Raw genomic sequence first — 19,056 nt, forward strand, 5'->3', positions numbered from 1 at the left:
CCCCACACAAATGCTGTCATTGAGACGAGCTCAGAGGACAAGACCTCCCCATAGCATTCAAACCCATCAGCTAGGAGAATGCTCTTCGTCTGTCTGCAGTCCCTCGTCTCACCTACACACTTTCCAAAATCCACAACAAGCGACACAGGGCTCGGCCAGCTCTAAGCTCCTGCATGCTGTAGCCCTGCTTTATCTCCAGGACGTGTTCGTAGTCTGCCTCTCCAGTCACCAGAAGCCAGGCTGAGACGAGGGCAACCGCCTCTTTATAATTCAGAGCAACACGTTGATCAGAAATGTGTGTCTGCGTGGCCAGTTGGGATGCAATCACTCAAAACAGAAACCTACTGCCAAATATGAAGTTATTCACCTTCTAGAGAGCTCCAGTTTATACCAAACATAAGTTTCTGTCCCAAAATATACCCAGTAGCAACTGAAACATGAAAGCACTCAAAACAGAAATGTGCTGGCAAACACGAAATGCAAATGTATTCATCTTCCAGAGAGCCCCACTATGTACAGAACATAAGTCTGAATCCCAAAATAATACCCAGTACCAACTAAAACACACACATTTCCCCACGTCTTGTCTTGCTTCCATCAATTTAGCAGCACAATGAAGCAATTTCCATCGTTAACATATGCACCGTATTAAGGCTAGCCAAGATTTAACATTCTTTTGTTAATTTGGCAGAGGGGAAAGACACAATAGAAGAGCGCCCTACAATTTGCAGCCATCTGTGATACTGAAAACAGTAATAAACTTGAAAAGTGCTGTTGTTGTACATGTTATCACTCCTAGCAAGCCAATGTCTTCAAACATTTATGCCTTTTATATCTAAATTAATGCCTCTTAATTTCTGTATGAAGAAAGTGTTTTCAGACTTCTCTTCCCATTATACGACCATTAATCTTGCCCACTGGTTTGAGCTGCCCTAGTACAATACAATTTACACTGTCAGAGATCACCGGATAGGTCGCACTCAATTATAAATGTAAGATGCTAAATTACTTAATGCTGTTATGTTTAGGGTTGTGACAGGCACCGCTAGTACTCAGTGTCTTAGGCCACTTCGTCTTCCTGCAGAGAAGAACACCTCCCAGTCAGATGGGGCACATCCATCACCCAACTCATTGCTTTGCTTATGAAGCGAACACGAGGTTCCCCAACAGACAATTAAACCAATATTTTAAATTAAAATTGGTGTAAGAATATTCATAGGCTTCTCATAGTGACAGGCCTCTATGTAATTGCTTCCCCCACCCCGGCTTGAATACGTTTGCTGCCCTGATGATGAATCTCCCATCTACCTTCTGCTGGGGAAAAATTAGACAGACTTCTCAGCATGCGAGCGCCGCGGGTCACATCTATCATCCTCAGGCCTCTGTTTTACTTTTAATTACAACACTTCACTCAGGAACGTTACTTCAAATCATAAACCTAAGGAGAAAGTAGCTTTTAATTTGCAGAACAGCCATTAAATTCTCTGCTTCAGTGACATTAATTTGCTGGTGCTCTTTGTACTAAGGAAGAGATGATGTTACCTTCCTTTCAGATTTCATGAAAGGATAAGTTTGCCCAAAGTCACAGTCACTTTAAAATTAGTTACATTTTGCGTGCACATGCTTCCTGTGATACTGCATTTAACTCAGGCCTCCACTGAGAATCATTTTCAATTAGCAGCAATGTTTTTAAATGGATAATTTCAGATCAATCATTTTTCCTGGGACACACATTTCAGTTTTAACACTCCGGTTTAATTTTACCCAGTTTGGGTCTTTATTTTTATGTATAAGCAGATCCCATTTTTGCAACACCAGCGGGGTGAGGAGTTTGACACAAATCTAATTGGTTGCCAAAACACCAAAAAAATCGACCCAAGAGGGGTTTACACTCACGTACACCCCTTGACTCTCTGCTGAGCCTAAAACCCACGAACATTCCCAGCCAGCTTTTACACCTCTTCCTTTGCGAGTGAGGATTTTCCATCACTGCTTGGAAGCGGTCATGCCGCTGCCCACATTTCAGATCAATGACCACCACGTTGCTGCTGGATGGAAAACGCCCCATCAGTCACCGCTGGCTTTATCGGGTTGCCTCTTGTGTTCCCCATAGAAAGAAGAGAGGGGCTAGTAGCTCGGAATGTTTTGGGAAGAGGAAAAAGAAAAAGGTAGACTATTTAAATATTACCTTAAAATTTAGGCACCTAACTAAGTGCTAACTTAGAAAAATTGAATGCTATACTCTCTGGGTTCCTAGTCAAATAGGAAGTTATAGCCTCCAGGATCTCTTGTTGTGGATTTAAAATAAAGTGTTAAAAAAAAAAATTTTAAAAACCCCACAACCAAACAAAAAGCAATCATTACAGTAGCGCCCAAAAGGCAGCTACCCTCCCTGTATGAAACGGGGTCTTGAAGACAGCGTTTGCCCTGACCAACAATTTTCATCCAAGGCAAGAGAACAAAAATAAACAGGCGAAAGGACTGGAATAAAGTCAGGTTGCTCCCTCCCAAGCAAGAGTGGTGAACAAGGTGAGGAGACAGCAGAAGTAGTGGACACACGATGGGCTGTCCAAAAGCCTTCCCCAGCCCCAGCAAGGGCTCCAAAAGGCGTCTGCTGGCTCCCGAGGGATGAGCCACAGGGCAGATCCGTTGCTCACCCAGCCGGGTTTTCCTGTCCATCACACCACGAGAAGATGCAAAACCATACCGAGCTAGCATCCAACCAAAGTATTGCTGAAGGTAATTATTTTTAACTATTTTTAACTACCTATTCTGATTACATTTGAAAATACAGAACTTAAAGGGCAAAAATCCCACTCAGTCTATGAAACCAGTAAGACTTTCATAGTTGAGAGACGAGCCTAGCTATACAAAGCACCTTCTACCTCTTCTTGTGGTATGAAAACAGGTAGGACATGCCAGACTGGCTCGATGTTGATGTATGTCTCTTAGAAAGTGGGAAGATAACTCAGCTGCTGTGTGATTTATGACAAATTTTGTAGTAAATCTGGAATCCTAAGATCAAAAAATACACACTTTTTTTTCATGCTAAGATCTTTCGTAGTATCATTTTAAATATACGGAAGGGAATTTTAAATGCTCTCAGCATTTGCCTCGGCCTGTTCCTGCTCAGGTTAACAGAGAAATCCACATTACTGTTAAGGACAACGTTACTTTCCATGAGAACAGACAGAACAAGCCTTTGAGTTTCTGTTGCTCATTTGAGTTCAGAGAATTATTTTTTCCCTGCTCCCTCTCACACGGTGAGGAGACGGTGGTACTTTACATACCTTGTGTATCACATGCATGTACGTGAAATTCCGATGAGCAATGCGTGGACCAGAGAGCAACGACAACACGTGTTTCCCACGTGAAGCAAAGCCCTGCATCAGCTCTGGCAAGTGAACAATTCAAGTTCTGTACAGATGCCACAGGGCCAGCAACATTAAGGGGTTTGAGCGCTTCGGCGTACGCCGTGAGAACCAGCGAGAGTGGCCTCGTTCAGAATGACAAGAGAACGGCAGGGGAGATGCTTCCTGAGGTAGGAAATTGTATTGCTCTGCCACTTTTATTTCCATATAAATCAAAAGTTGCCCACCTAGGAGCACTGCTGGTACCAAATTACCTTTGTGCAACGAGCTTTTGCTAAAGGAAAATAAATTCTTTAAGATATGCCTAAAATCCAGGAACCTTTTACCAGAATCAAGACTCTTTGCCATGGAGCACAAATGCAGCATGACCTAAAAATTACTCTCACCCAGCAACTGTGTGTTTCTACAGGAGATGCGCAAGCTGCAGATATTGTCTTAAACAAAAGCTTGCTTAAAGAACTGCTCATTTATTCAGTTATGAGCATATAAAACACTTTAAATGCTTTAAAAACAGGTTAATTGAAGCTGTTTAAAGTATTAACAGGAAACTCCTCTGAAGCATCTATGTATTTCTTAAAGCGGCTGGTTTACATTGGGTTTTTAAATAAACTGGTTTAGACAAATATTGTTCAACTGTTTTTTAAGTGTAAATAGTGTTCTGAAAGAGGGACAAAACGGCAGTAGCTGAGGGGTAGCTGAGCTATACATGGCGTGTAAATGAATTCCCTGCTTGAATATCAGGACATATCTGTAGCATTCTGGAATAAAATGAGCAAAACTTTCACAGCTTGAAAAAAGCTTGACAGAGCTCCATAGTATTACTCTTATTAATGATACAGAAAAACAGATGAGCAGCAAGGGTGCAAGATTTGCAGATGGTACTAATATTCAGTCAAACCTAACGAAGACCGTAAAGAATGCTGAAATTTGGTGAACTTGAGAGCAGATTAAACTTACCATTAATGAGCAAAATGCAACAGACACTGGAGGCTATAATTAGATTTACATGCAAACCTAGTAGCAACGTTCCTACAGCTGGAATATTAGGCCCAGGTTCCTTCACTGAGAAGCAACAGCCTGCAGAAGAGTCACCAGACTGGCCAGGCTATGGAGAAAACTTCTCATCCGCAGAGAAAGCGTTGGAGATTTTCCCACCCAAAAGAGGATGGAGAGGAGTGGTACCCAGGGACAGTAGGCCAGCAGCTTTCAAGACTGAATATTGGCATTCGTTGAAAAGTGGCAAATTCAAATATGACCAGAAGATACAGTCCCACTCAATGGGACCTGAGCTTAGGAGCTCCTTGGCAGAAGAACATACAGCTCAGCAGTATGCCAAGGGCAAGACAGGTCTAGAGGTACAGGGAGAAAGGCCAACGTGATGGATAGGTTACCACAGAAGGATGTGAGCCCACCTAAGCCTCTGGACTGTGAGGTTCACCTAAGAGGATGTCACCTGTCCCGGCCACCACTGCTTGGGATCTAGGCTACTGCTGCCACCGCTGCGCTGGGGACACTTCTGCACAATGGCCAGTGCAGCACCCCAAGCCTGTGGCTTCAGTAAAAGACAGGTTTTTTTAAAAAAAAATAAACAAAAAGAAAGTAAGAACAGAAAGATTATTTTTTTTTCTCTCCTTGAGACTGCCCATTGCCGGTATAACGCACATAGTGGCTGGTAAATCTAGATGGTTACACGATATAGCAAAATAGTTAAAAATAAGCCATCTATTACATTTTATATAAAGGACAAGGAATGCTGTCCTCAGTCACTGCATGAAAGACTTGGAATGGGAATGAGATAAAAAGTGAGGAGAAAGATAAAAATAGAGAAAAACTGACATCAAAGCTTTCAATTTTACTTTCTATTTCTTCTTTCCTTAAATATTTTCCAAGTAATTTGTGAGATGGGAGGAAATATATTTTATAAATCCTGTTTTGAGATAATTCTATGTTTAAAAAAATTAATGTTTTTCAAATGGCAGTTTATAGCATTTACTATTAACCTACAAAATCTGATCCAGTTTTAGTAATTTGCAAGATACTTCAAAACCAGCATGTTGTAATTCAAAATCCATAAACCAAACCACCAAATGTCATGAAACAATTAAAAAAGAGTGACTCTAAACAGCCGTAAATACTGGTGCGTTATGTGCCTTGGGGTTTTTGAGCCTTTGGGCTTCACGTTTGTAAGCTACCCTCTGCAAACACAGGCAGCCAGAAATACATTTTTCATCAAAAATGTGAAGCAAGAATATTTCTGTGAAAAGTGGAGCTGGAAAACAAACAGCAAGCTCTTCTTAATACTGATGCATCAACAATATCTCATCTGACCCCGCCAGCAGATCGGATGCAAAAGTCTCTGTGAATCTGCAAAGTGCAATTTTAGCCAATCTTCCCTTTTCAGGTTTTGCTCTTTCAGTACTTTTTTTGATGGCATAGAGCTATGCTAAAGCCTGCCTTTGGGATTCACGCTAGAGACTCAGAGACGACCCACCAGTTTGGGAAATCAGAGCTGAGGTCACATTTTTGACTACAACATTTCAAAACTTGTTCACTTGCACTGAGTAGAGGAGTTCTATTAAGAAATGATGTGGAAGTGTCACAGAAAAGAAAGGGATGAATTAAGAATTTTGCATCCTGAAAGTACTCAGAAACCAGACCAAACTTTTACTGATATGAAACCAGAGTAAGATATGAACTGCTGGGAACATACAAAAGGGGAACATCTGTTCACTCATCCTCTTACAACAGGGGGAGAGGAAGGGAAAGCAAAAAAAAAAAAAAAAAAAGCATCAAAAACCGAGCCCACAAAACCTGGAAGCCGCTCTGCCTGTCATCCCCTCCAGCAGATACCTACAGACCAGACAACGCTCCCAAACACCCCTGCTTCCCCACGCCTTCAAACTGTGTCAGAGCTCCAAAGATTTTAATTCCTTTGCTTTCCACGAAGCTGATGAATTGAAGGGAGGATGCTCTGGCAGCAGCTCACGCACGCTAACCCTTCTGCGGCCGAGATGAAATCAAGAGCGGAGAGTAGCCCACCCTCTCAGGGAATGACTTTGGTAGCTCTTTGAGCATTGACCATATGCTAGCTGCTGTGAAAACCTTCTTAGTGAAATACCAAATGCATGAGGACCAGATTTTTTTGAGGAAAGGTCATCCCTATACAGCCATTATTCAGCTACACTTAATTGTGCTTTAGGAAGTAGGTTAACTAAATCACATCGCTCAAAATGCCTTAGGAACGACTTTGCTTTCAAAGCTGTGCACTCTGTGTTCCTAGAGAGCCCAGGTATGTAATTTTTCAGAGGAGAAATGCCATTTGGTCATTAGCTTAAGTGATGCAATTTTCTTCCAAGGATAACACCACCGACTTGCGGCATCTGACATCTGGTGACCTTTGCAGCTGCAGCTTCATCCTGGAGAAGGATGTGAAAACAAGAAGGAAAAGACAAGTCCTACAGCTGGTGACAGAGGCACGTCCACCGTGACCCACTCCTGTCTGGAGCGGGTACCAACAGGTCAGCGATGGGAATAGCTCACCAGGAACATCCTTGGTTGCCCTTCACTGTTTTACAGGTTGTGATGCCCTGCTAATCTCCACATCCTTTGAGCTTGCATTCTAGGTACTTTTTTTTCTTGTGCTTTCATAAGAGTCATTTATTTCCTGGCTTAAATATGAAAGCCTGCAATATCTTACATTACGCAAGATGGGCTGTTGGGAGAGCTGGCCACGTCACATCATACCAGCAGAGATGGGTCAGCTCGGGAACTAGCAAAGGCCACCCATCATCAGCCCTTGAGCTCCTCCCGCAACACCAGTGTCTGACTGGTACTCAAGTACCACCACCAGTAGTAGTTGCTTATTCAAAACTGGTCTACCAAGAGCAAGAAAACAGAGTGTTAAGGGTCTAAAAGGAAATACAAGGGCTGTTGGGTTTGCTTTGCACTCATGCCTACCCTGTTTCCAAATGGCCGTGCATTCGTCTCGTTAGGCCATTTGTTGAGGCGTGGCCGTTATTCCTGCTGCTTCCTGGCGAGGGACGTGTTGACAGGCAGCTAGCGTAATCACCAGCCATTTCTGCTGAAAGATTTCCAAACCTAATGTTTCTGGGATTACGCCCAGGATGGCAAAAGAAAGATCGAGCTCAGCTACCTCCGGCACTGCAGACACTGATGCGAGGATATCTGCCAAGAGGCGATCTGAGGCAGGGCTGCAGTAGCTGTTAACGTGCCCTAATTTGTTTCGTGCTTATCAAGAATAAGCAAGATGCTCTAAGTTAACACACCGGAGTTAAGACTCCTAACATGGATGAACGTATGGTAGGACTTGCGGAAGGTGGAGGGTAAGTCACTCCAGAAGGACTTTCCTTATTTCTGATCATTAGATCAGAGTTGTGAGGTGTTGGAAACTGTATTTTTTTTAATGTATTCCAGCACTGTATAAAGATGCTTCTGTTCCTTAAACAAAGCCAGCATAGAAAATCCTGCAAGAGAGTCTGTTAGGTTTTCTTTCAATAAAATTAAAAGTATCTTTCAGTTTTTTACAAATTGATTTACCTTTTCCTTAGGAGTTTCTCAAAACACTCCTGTTGGACTAGGAACAACTTATATTTTCTATAAGTAAAAGCTTCCATTCTGAGCAGTTGCAACCAGACCTGCCTCTGGACAGGAGACACGCAGTCCTTGCGACTTACTCTCAAACCAGTAGAAGTTGATTGTGAGCCCCTGGAAATAGATATTTCCTACCGTACAATTTACCCAGCAGGAAAGCTGAAGCTCTGAAGGGCAGGGACTAATATTTTATGGAGAGCATCCCTCAAAAGAGTATCCAAAGATGATTAAAAGCTTTACAGTACCGTACCACATCACATCTCACTCAAACATTACTGTGCAGCAGCTTGCAAACAGCATTCATTTATCTACGATTAAATTTGGCTGCAGGTAACCCCTGCAACACTTCCACAAGGCACAGCACTGCCCAACATAGCTTTAGTACAGAAAATTAAAAATATTTTGCCCTGAAACTAAAGGGGGAAAAAAATCACCTGTTTCAACTTCCCAGTGTGTTTGTTTATTTTTCCTCTTGTGGGAGAGAGCAAGTTTGTGAGCAGAGCTAACATCCTTCCTTACACCAGCTGATGCCGCTGGGAACGCTAGCCAAGCTCCCAAACTCGGTTGCCATTGCTCAGCACTGAGAGAGAAACAGCAGAGAACAACGTGAGATACGAGATGAGAGACGCTGCTGGCACTCCAAATACGCCAAGCAGGATGACCATGGCTTGGAGCAGAACACCACCAGATGGAATATCATGGTGTCCTTTGTGTCCTTGTTACTGTCACGACCCAACTCCCTTGGCAGGAGTGTCGGGCACGGCCAAAACCCACCCACGCGTGGGTGCAGCCACGTCTCACCACCATGAGCTTTCCAGCCCCAGCCCTGCCCACACTAAAAGATTCAGCAGGACTACAGATCACAATTCATACCTGCACCCCATCTCACCCATCTGTAACACTGTGTTCTGTAAAAATATCAGAAAATTTCTGACAGCACTCATGGTTTGGAAGCACCAGTACCACGGATCTTTCACTAGAACAGTACCAAACAGGTATCACACCATCTCCAGGTACCAAAATGGTATGTAGCTTCTGGACCAAGAGGCAGGAGCTTTCAGACCCTTCCCTCGCTAAACCCCTGGTCCCTTCCAGACCTGGTCACAGCTCGTCCCTGGTGATTCTTGCTCCATCGGGGAGGACCTGTGGTGGGACCATCCTCAGTCCCATCGATGCCCAGGAGGCCCTGGCAGCACCCCTTCACGAGGCCATAGCGGATGGAGAGCATGGACGAGAGCAACATTCCCAGCATCAGCGCACACTAACAGACTAGCTTTGTGCATTTGGTATAGTTGAGAACAAAAGGCTTTTTTTTTTTTTTCCCCCTCTTTTCCCCAGTTTGTGATCAGGGCAAAGTGCTTCCTCTCAAATCTGGAGTTTAGCAAATATCTGTCCCCAAGGAAAAATATTTCCTTGTGTTCTTCAGGAAGACAAACATACCATGTGAACAACATTACAAAGTGCTGCCCGTTCCCTCGTATAAAACTTTTATCAATCAGTCATTAATTTGGAAGCAGTACCGCAGCCGAGGCCAGGTCAGGTACGCGTTACTGACATCTAACCAAAGGAAACGCGCTGGCCGTAGGCTCTGTGGAGGTAACTCAGCTTTAGGTCACAATCTCAAAGTCCAGTCCAGGGAGTCACAGAAGCTTTGCGTAGCCAACACGGTTGTAACCTGCCTGCTCAGAAAAGCAGGTGCTGCCCAACAGCATCTCAACAGACTTTCCCACTCCCACCTCGCCACAACCTGGGGAGCAAGCCTGCTTTCCCAGAGAGCCACGGCATGAAGGCAATGGCACGCCAGACCCACCCGGGACCCGTGCAGGCAGGGAGCACCTGAGAGAAGCAGCCCTCTCTCTCCAGAGTCTGCGCGTTATTTCTACATGACAAGTTACACATACCCCCCCCCCCCCCAACACGCTTTAGTATTCCTTCCTTTAAGGTGCAAGTGTGAAAGACAAATAACCGCAGGAGAGCCCTCCCCTGCAAGCAGGCACAGCACTCACGTCCCCAGCCTTTCCAAGAAGAGGAATAACACTCTCTTACCTGTTTTTTCCGACCACCACTCAAGTACAACGGTGAAACAGAAGGCAGAGGACAGCTCTAACATCTGGCGATGGAAAGGCAAACCTGCCCTCTCCCTGCTCCAGGAGGCACTGGCTCCTACCCAAGGGGCCAGGCAAGGAAGGGAGCAGCACTGGCTCCCACCCCACTGGGGTGGAGATGCTGGCACCTCAGTAATTGGCTTCCTACACCCTCAGCCAGCCAGGCTGGGGCTAATTACAGGTATTTCAGGTGCAGCAATAAGAGTAATTACAACAGAAAGCCCTGCAGCAGAAGCTTCTCTTAGTTTTAGCTCAATGCACTGAGGTAGTATTCAATGGACTAAGATGAGAGTGTTTCATAAAACCTCAGAATTGCTGCAAAAACTAAACCTCCCGGGAAGGAAACGTGCTCGGAGACCACCAACACATTTAATTTCCTCTTGCTCCTCTGCTGTTTGCCTGGGTGGGAAGGGGAGATTGGGGCAGAGAAAGTTCAACAAAACCTCTTGCTGGTGGGAGCGGTGGATTCGTGCCGCTGCGAATTGTACCGCTACCACAAAGTGTTTTTACAAGTACTTTCGGGTAATTCCATAAAGTGACTGGCAACCGTGCTGCCACCCCTCAGAGAGGCCAAGGGCTCAGGAGCGCTTTCCTGCAAATGCCTTTGCATTTAAGTAGCTTAGCTGTTTTCAGATATGTCAGTTAAAATTGGGCACGGTGGGTTGATTGCACCAATCTCCACATCCAGCTGGCTCGCACAGAACATCAGATACAATATTCTCAGTCCTGGGCAAGAATTACTGGAGAAGTTCACCATGTTCTCCTGGTTTTATTGTGCTAATTTCTTGCCAGAAAGGTTGGACAGCGTTGCTGATGTTGAAATGCACCACAGCTATGCTTTGCATTTAACAATCCTGTTGAAGACCCACATTTTATAGGTGTTTTAAACACTCATAATTTAATAGTCCTATTTAAACACCTCATTGAATTCTGAAAATAACTTCAAGTTTTACTACAAATTCCTTTTGCCACAGAATGGTAATAGAGATTTTTTTTAAAATGAATCCAGTTACCCGATCCAATGTGTGCCATATTCATTTGGGCACAGGGCTTGTGACAGCTCTTTTTTCAGAGCTTAAGTAGTAAGATTTCATTTGGCTCCCTGTAGAGGTTATTTTGTGTACCATAAAAATGACCCTACAACGGGGAAATTTGCCTATACTCAGCATAACTATGCCTTTATCGTCTTACTCATTACATCTCTTCCTACCATGGTAAATAATTCTTTGCAATTCCCTCCCTTGAAAACTACAGAGTTCCAGACCGATGAGTGGTTTATATTCCCAACCCTTTCCCATTTAGTCAAATTATATGAATTTCACTTTTAGGATCTTCCCAGGATCCAGCTCGTCCGAGCCATCGTGGTGGGCAGGAGGACTGACATTGTTAGAGGCGATGCTCGGGGTGAAATGCCATCTCCAAAGGTACCTGCCTCCGCTTTGAAGCCTTTTGCTTCAGGGGGTTTCTACATCCCTCATGCAGAATGCCTGGGAAACGCACCCGGTCGTACAGGCTGGGAGCTTCTTTCCACTTTGTCTCCCAACAGCTCGGTCTGGATCGTTCAGTCCAGTCTAACGGCCCATTTCAGCGTCTCCATACAAACCATGTCACGTTAGCCTGGTTCTACCAGCACCAGTTTATCACCGTTCACAAGTTTCCTAAGGACAATTTTAGGCCACGTCTATCTTCATTTATTTGACGCACCTTTAAATGAAGTATTGTCTAAGTTCAGTTGACTCTCCCATTCTTATAGAGATGTTGAAGAAGAGACCTGATCATTACCCTTGCCTAGCAGGTATTTCCCCAAACGCTACTTTTTCTCAAAAAACACATGATATACTGTTCGAAGGATCTGACCCTGCTGAATGAGATGATTGTCTCCACATCTGCCTTCTGCCGAATCCAGGGAGAGCAGAGCTGACTCCATCTGTCTCATGACCAAACTCCAGTTAAAGTCCCCATGACATCATTGTTTCATGAGAAATTTTCATGTTGCCCCTGGCGTTGCTGCGGGTGATTTTGCATACTGCGTTTACTTATCCAACCTGTTGTAGAGGAGTGTATTTGGACCCAGGTAACAGCCCCCGTTGCTCAGTGGACAGCACGGCGACCTGGGACAACATCTGGAGGCTACACTTCTCCCACCCACCTGAGTTACTGCCTTTCTAATACTCCAGGATGCTACAACGCAGGCTTTTCAGATGTAAAAAGTGTTAAATATTGGTTTTACTGTGAAGCTTACACACAGTTACCAGCCTGCACAATAGTTACAGGTATTCTGAAAGAGTAAGACGTCACCTTCAGAGAGCTTACTAACAAACAAGGGCATTCGTTACTGTATTTTCTTTGGCATCCAGGGAAATTACTATAAGTACAAATGTTTTCCTTGCATTTGATCTCATTTCTGTATTTCAGGTCTATACAAGCTTTTAAACACAAAACAGATGATCTAGCCTCTGGGCATATAAATAGTCTCCTCGGTTTTATTAAGATTACATGAGTTCAAAAACTGCAAGAGTAAGAACGCAAAGGACCCTTAAGTAACATAAAATCAGCATTTTAAGAGACCAGAGATTTAAATCAAGTGAAGGTCTCCTATAGTATCTGTACTTCGAAATGCAAGCTGGTGAGAAAAGTATTTGACACAATGCGCGAGGCTTTACAGAGCTGTGCGGTGAACGTTAAGTGAATCCTAGCATCTTACTACAAAGGTAAATTCTGTCTTTAATTTAGAAGACTACCTATAGAGCTTATCTAGCCTTTTGGAAAGCTGAAAAACTTGAAACAGGCAATAAAAGGAATCAAAATATATTCGACTCTCCGTAAATTAGATATTCCTAACGCATTCTTTTTTTCCTGTGCAATTTAGCAAATTAGTTTACATTGTCTGACAAGTTGTCCTGGAAAACATAAAAGCTCAGATTAATTTCAGCTTTGTGAAATGATAATTCAATATTTGCTTATTTACATCCACCCACACGAGAACTAAGAGCCATATCTTCTGTGCCGTGTCAGATATATCAATAACGACACGTTAAACCTCCTCCTCCTTTCCCACTGAATTAAGAGAAGCAGCGGATGCCGCGCGGTGAGGAATTGCCTGTGCAGGATGTATCCTCACCTGCTGCGTCAGAAACCTTGCCGTGAAATGCCTGAGCTACCAACCACAATTCCCTTTAACTCCCATGCGTTGTCTCAGGAGCACGTTACTCCGCTCTATCTCTTCAGAGTTAATAGCACCTCGTTTTATTTATTACCCCGCGGTGTTTACATATAGTCATTTCAATACATTGTCTTCTGATGGATAGCTTTGTAAGCTCGCATACAACATTTAAGCGGTCTGCTTGGAAGCAGAAGAAAATGAAAAAGCCTCGGGGGCTATTTCTGCACTGTGCTGAGCTGAGGTACAGTTTTGCATCAGGTGTAAAGATAACACACTGCACAAGCTGCTCTTGAGGGAAGTCCTGCTAAAGGCAGACAGACAGAATTTGCTCTTAAAAGAGGGCTGATGCTAAATACGTACAACTACCCTCCCCGAACTAAATCTCTGCCTGTCACAACTACTATGTTAGGAATGCCAAAAAAAAAAAAAAAAAAAAAAAATCAATCTGAGATTAATTACTTCAGTCCTTTAACCACTGTCAGAGCCAGGATTGGTCCCCGCAGCGTTTCCTGGATGACTTCATACGAATCTAGCACGCTGCCCGTACCGCACCCGACAAAAGCTGGGAGATTTCACATGTTGACAAACAGCCGAACTCTTGGCTACAGGAGCCCTGCGTTGATCTGCACCTCTTCAAGGGCTTGTGCTTAGAGGAGCTGAAACGCCCGCTGAATTCCGGAGCTGAAAAGCCCTGGAGGGTTACCCCATGAACCGTAGCCGCGGTCTTTCCCAATAATTGCAGAGCAAAAAGAAAAGGGCAGTTAAACCCACAGAAATTCTGCCACAGCAGCATGACCACTGCTCAGCAGAGCCCTCTGAATCCTCAGGCATCTCTTTCAAACACGCTTTTAAATTGTTAGCACATGAAGCTCATTCTCTCCTTTCCAAGCTGACAACATAACACAGCCTTAAATTTTTGGTTTCCCTAATAAACTTACTGCAGCTCTGTGCGCATTAGGAATCGCGTCTGCTGCTCTGTGTTTGTTCAAGCCTCCTTATTGAAAGGAAAAAGTGCTGCTTGATTTAAGATTGCTTGAGGAAATCTGCCTGTACATCTCTGGCTGGCGAGTAAAACAAACAGCATCCATGTCCCAGTAGGCATCCGCCACCCCCCGACATCTCGTCATTTAATTAGTTCTAAGAAAGCCAGTCTATCCAAAAGCTGACAAAGCTGCACAAGAGGAACGCTTCAGTATTTATTTAGAAAATGAAATACATTACCAGCCGCATTGTGAAGTTTCCGAGTCACCTGCAGGGAAATAAGGCAGAAATCCGACGTTCACGCACTATTCCTGACTGTACCGGCGCCCAGGCTGGCTCTTACAGAATAGCAGGCGAGAGCGAAGCTGCAAACCTTTGAGTTGAGCTCACTCTATAGGCATCAGAAAAACCTCAAAGAAAAAAAAAAAAAAAAGAGCCAGAGCGGGAGCGAGCAGCCCACAGACAGCAAGATGAGAAACTTCTGGCAAGTCTCCAGCGCAGGGATGAATTCGCTGTCATTCAGAGACGTATAGCGATGGAAATGAAGGGAAACTTGAATTTACAGGTGGATTTGGATCCTGCTCTAATCGTTGCGCAAAGATGTGCAGGTTGCGGCTCAGCTGATTTTTACGAGGCTCATTTAGGAACAATGCTGGATCGAAAATTAACCAGCGTGGTAGGTATGTACACACACACATATACGTGTATCTATAAGCCAAGGTGCCAGCACAAACTTCAAATGGCTCACTCTGTCAGCTATTCGCTGTGAATTTTATTAAACCCGGCACAGAGGTACAGTGGCAACTCCTGTTATGTATCAAAGCGGATTCACCGGGGTTTATAACCTGCTTTAGACACATAAACAAATTTATTTAGGTTTGGTCCTAGTACTGCCAGGAAGCTACAAGACATTTTACAGAGATAATTCAGATGCTTTCAAGCACGTGGCAACACACTGAGACTAGACTTGTCCAAACATTTATGCATTTTTCAGCCAATAGAAGGAAAATAAACAAGTCCATAATAAAAAATAAGGAAGAAATATTGCTAGCTGCAAATTTCTCATAGGTCAAAAGACTCTGTAAGGTGTAAGCAACCACGATCACTAAGAAAGTGTTTAAATCTGAATTTGCGGAAAATGCAAAAATTGGTGGGTTTTTTTTTTTAAATGCTGGTAGTGATTATGTTTAATTTTTGATGTTTTGCACTGAACCCCGGCTCCAGCACGTCTCAGGGATGTGCAGTCTGCTGTGTTTAGATATTTTGCAGTCGTGTATGCAAAGTGAATGTCAACTCATGGAAAATTTGTAAATAAACACTTTCTTGGCATAAAAAGGGAAAAGAGGCTCCACGCAGTGTGGGTTAAACCGCGTAACTGAATTCAGCTTCTTTTATTCCCTACCCTGATAATGCACTCATTTAAAATCTGGTTACAAGTTCAGACGGTGTCTTGGTAAATATAGCTGCTAATAATTACAGCTCTCCAAATTAGAAGTAAGGTTCCTGTAGCTTTGGATTGCTTTAATTTAGCTAACAAAGAAGAGTACGAAGTCAAGCTAAGCTAAATAACTGGAGGGATTCTTTATTGCTTGTTTTCTTCCTATTAATAAATCAGTCCTCTGCGGGAAGAAAATCAAACAGTCACAAACAAACAAGAATTCATTAGTGACACAGACGGCGATGCCGAGGAAGGCAGAAGAGCTCCATGACAAAGAGCAAAATATTTGCCACCTATTTCTGGATATATAGAAGCAGAAACACCCTTAACGTCAGTGACGCTACAGCATTTGGTTCATCTCCAGTTTTCAGCTCCAGCCCTGCAGATGGAGCGGCCGAGAGGCGCCAGCTGTGCCCAGCTGTGTCGATGTCGAGTTCAGCAAGGCACCGTGCGGCTGCCGGAGCCCAGGCTGTCCCCGCTGCCCCGGCGCTGGGAACGTGGCTGCGTTTGGTAATCACCGGCCACCTCCATCTGCCATCCGGATAAGCACAAAGGCGTTTTCCACATAATCCCATTGCTCTTCTCTCGTACCCTCTGCCCCCAAAGGCGGCGGCACGCTGCAGCTGGAGGGGAGCTCCGGGCCAAAGCATCCTGGCTGGGGATGCTGCAGATCCTGGGGCTGGCTGCGCGTCCCGCTCAGCATCGCAGCCCGTTTCTTCCCCACGGACACGCACACTGAAGCCACGGGTGGGCTGGGAAGGAGGAGGTGTCCTGGTGGTGGCTGAACAACCAACCCACCGCAACACAGCTCCTGAAACACAAGCTGAGGACTCTGTCCAAAACTTACTCTCTGGTTTGCATTGCAAATCTGCATTTCGCACCAGGGAATACTGGTATTTGTATTGCTAGATAACCTGGCTGTTAACAGCATCGTTAGTACGAGCTAAAGGCGGTATCTGTAACGGAGTAGGGAAGATCAGGCATTTCGGGACATGAAGAAACTGTCCCAGGCACCACTCGTGTCGAAGGCAAAAGCGGCGATTTGCAGACTGCACGTACCATTGCATTCGGGTTGATACTGGACATTTTTGTCTAAAGCTGCTGGCAAGCCCCACTTTGACCACGGGGCTGATGCCTTTTTCTCCCCCCAAGTTGGACTGAAATTACCAAGCAAACCGCAGGCTGACAACATGAATGTCGGAAACTGAAGACTGACGCAGCGACAGAGCGAGCGTCGGCTGAAACCTGGGAACCGGGTTAAAACCCACGCAGGGTTTCCCGGCAGGATCCCGGGTTGGGGGGGTTCGGGGCAGAGCGCGGGATGCTGCAGCGGGGCGAGCTGTCTCCTCGTCTGCCTGGTCAACCAGCACAGTCACCCACCGGCTCCTCGGCCGGGGATCTCGTTGCTGGCAGCTAGTAGGAAACAGAACAAAGTTTGAATTCCCAAGGCCAGACCGAGCTTGCAGTGCTTGAACGGAGAGCAAGCCTGCTTTGACTCGCACGCAAAGCGGCAGCAAAGCCCCATTCCCTTATTTATTAATAAATAACGAAGAGAAAGGTACTGGCAGCAGCCGCCCTGGAGCGTGCCCCTGGGATGGGGACGGCCGAGGGAGCCAGGCAGGCGGGGGACAGCATCCGCTTTTCACACCTCTCGCGTTTGTGGGTTTTAACGTGAATCCATGTTGACTTTCTAACAATTCCTCCGTGCTCATTTACCACCCATTTACACTCCACATTTCCCTCAGTTTCTCCCCAAATTATTTTTCTCAGTTTGGAACTCATTGAATTTAACCCATCTTTTGCTGGAATATTTTTTGTGGTGAGTTGGCTTTTCCATGCATCTTCTTTTACCTTCACCTGAGAGGTATTTTCACTGGCGGCATTGATTTGCATCACACTTCCTGCATCCCATTTATTAAAATTATTATTAAATAATAATAATCCATATTATTAAAATAATTCTCCCACCCTAACCACAAGCAATAGCTGCGCTTGCTCACTCACAGCCCCTGTAACACCAGCGGCTCCCCCCAGCCCTTCTCGGTGCTGTGGCAGGAGATCTGATCCTTACGGGTCCCTTCCAACTCAGGAGATTCTATGACTCTATGACTCTATGATTCTATGACATAAAGACCAAAGCAGACAGTTTCACCATCTAGCAAGCAACCTCATCAAAAATTAAGAAAACACATCGGGGTTATATAAACGGATGAAATCTCTGATTGCACGGAGGGAGTGAAACCTGGGAACGGTAGGATAATACATCTTATTTGAGGAGTTCTCTGCCCCTCCAGGCACCTCGCGCCCCTGTGGCACAGGGAGTTTCTCAAGGACTGCAACGCTTTGGTCTAACTGATGTCTGTGGGCTTAATACAGAGGCACCCGGGTGAGGCTTAATGGCCTGTGATGAAGAAAAGGTCAGACCAGATGATCAATGGTCCTTGCTAAGGATTGAAATTAAAAAGACTCTCCTATCGCTTGCAGGATTTAACCCGTGGAGTAATTGCACCATGGGAAAATGTTCCTGGGTTTTGTGCAAGAGTCCATCAATTTTAAAGCATCCCTCCACACCGTGGGGAGAGCTGGGGACGAAAGCTGTCCCAACACAAACAACTCTGCCTTTTGCAAAACTAACTCACCGAGTTACTTCTTTGCACCACAAGACTTTTCCACGTGCAGTCCCTGCCACCTGCGATGCAGCCACGCGGACCCAGCATCACCTCGCAACGAACACGAGTAAATATTTGGAAAGCATCCCGTCCTCAGCCTACACTGGTGCATTTACAACATCCGTTTCTGTCAAATATTTTGGCATGTGAAAAGAAACACGCGCTTTTTTTGACTGGGAAGGTGCTGAACCTGTCATAACCTGTTAGAGCTACAGGCGCCGAGGGGCTGCGCAGAGGAAGGAGCGGTAGCAGAGAACCAGCGCGTGAGTATGAGCTGTACAAGGGATTTTCCTCAGCTGGATTCTGCCTAAATTACATATTGCACTCAAAGTCTGAAATGTATCACATGCCCAGCAGATTACTTCTTTTTTTTTTTTTTTTTTTTAATTTGTCCTCTGTCTCCCTGTGACTGAAGAGGGATCGTTGCCAATAGGTGATGAAAGTTGCCGAGCTGATGAAGCATGTTTTGCTCGGAGCTAATGTCATTTGAGGCTGGGGGGGGGGGGGTTTGCTGGTTTTGTATTTTCTCTCTGACAGCCTGCTGTGCACATCACTTCTCTTAGCCAGCGTGCCCCAACAACCGCGCCAGCACAGCCGGAACTTCCAGCTCCAGCACTTCTTCATCTAGCTTGACGTGCAATTGTTTTTCTCACAGCAAAGACAGAACTCAAAACACCTTGGCCTGAAACGGCTTTAAGGTCTCTGCTACACGTCCTTT

The 19,056-nt window shown here is 44.9% G+C and overlaps 1 protein-coding gene across 1 annotated transcript in view; it reads right to left on the minus strand.

The window, feature by feature from the left end:
* SCHIP1 (schwannomin interacting protein 1) overlaps positions 1-14,587 on the minus strand; it is a 183,299-nt gene extending 168,712 nt beyond the window's left edge. Inside the window, exon 1 of the mRNA XM_054835280.1 lies at positions 14,472-14,587. Coding sequence (XP_054691255.1) covers positions 14,472-14,480 — 9 coding nt within the window. The 5' untranslated portion in view covers positions 14,481-14,587. The remainder of the gene's footprint in view (positions 1-14,471) is intronic.
* Positions 14,588-19,056: the final 4,469 nt, after the last annotated feature.

This window comes from Grus americana, chromosome 9 (assembly GCF_028858705.1).
Source record: "Grus americana isolate bGruAme1 chromosome 9, bGruAme1.mat, whole genome shotgun sequence".
Taxonomy (NCBI): domain Eukaryota; kingdom Metazoa; phylum Chordata; class Aves; order Gruiformes; family Gruidae; genus Grus; species Grus americana.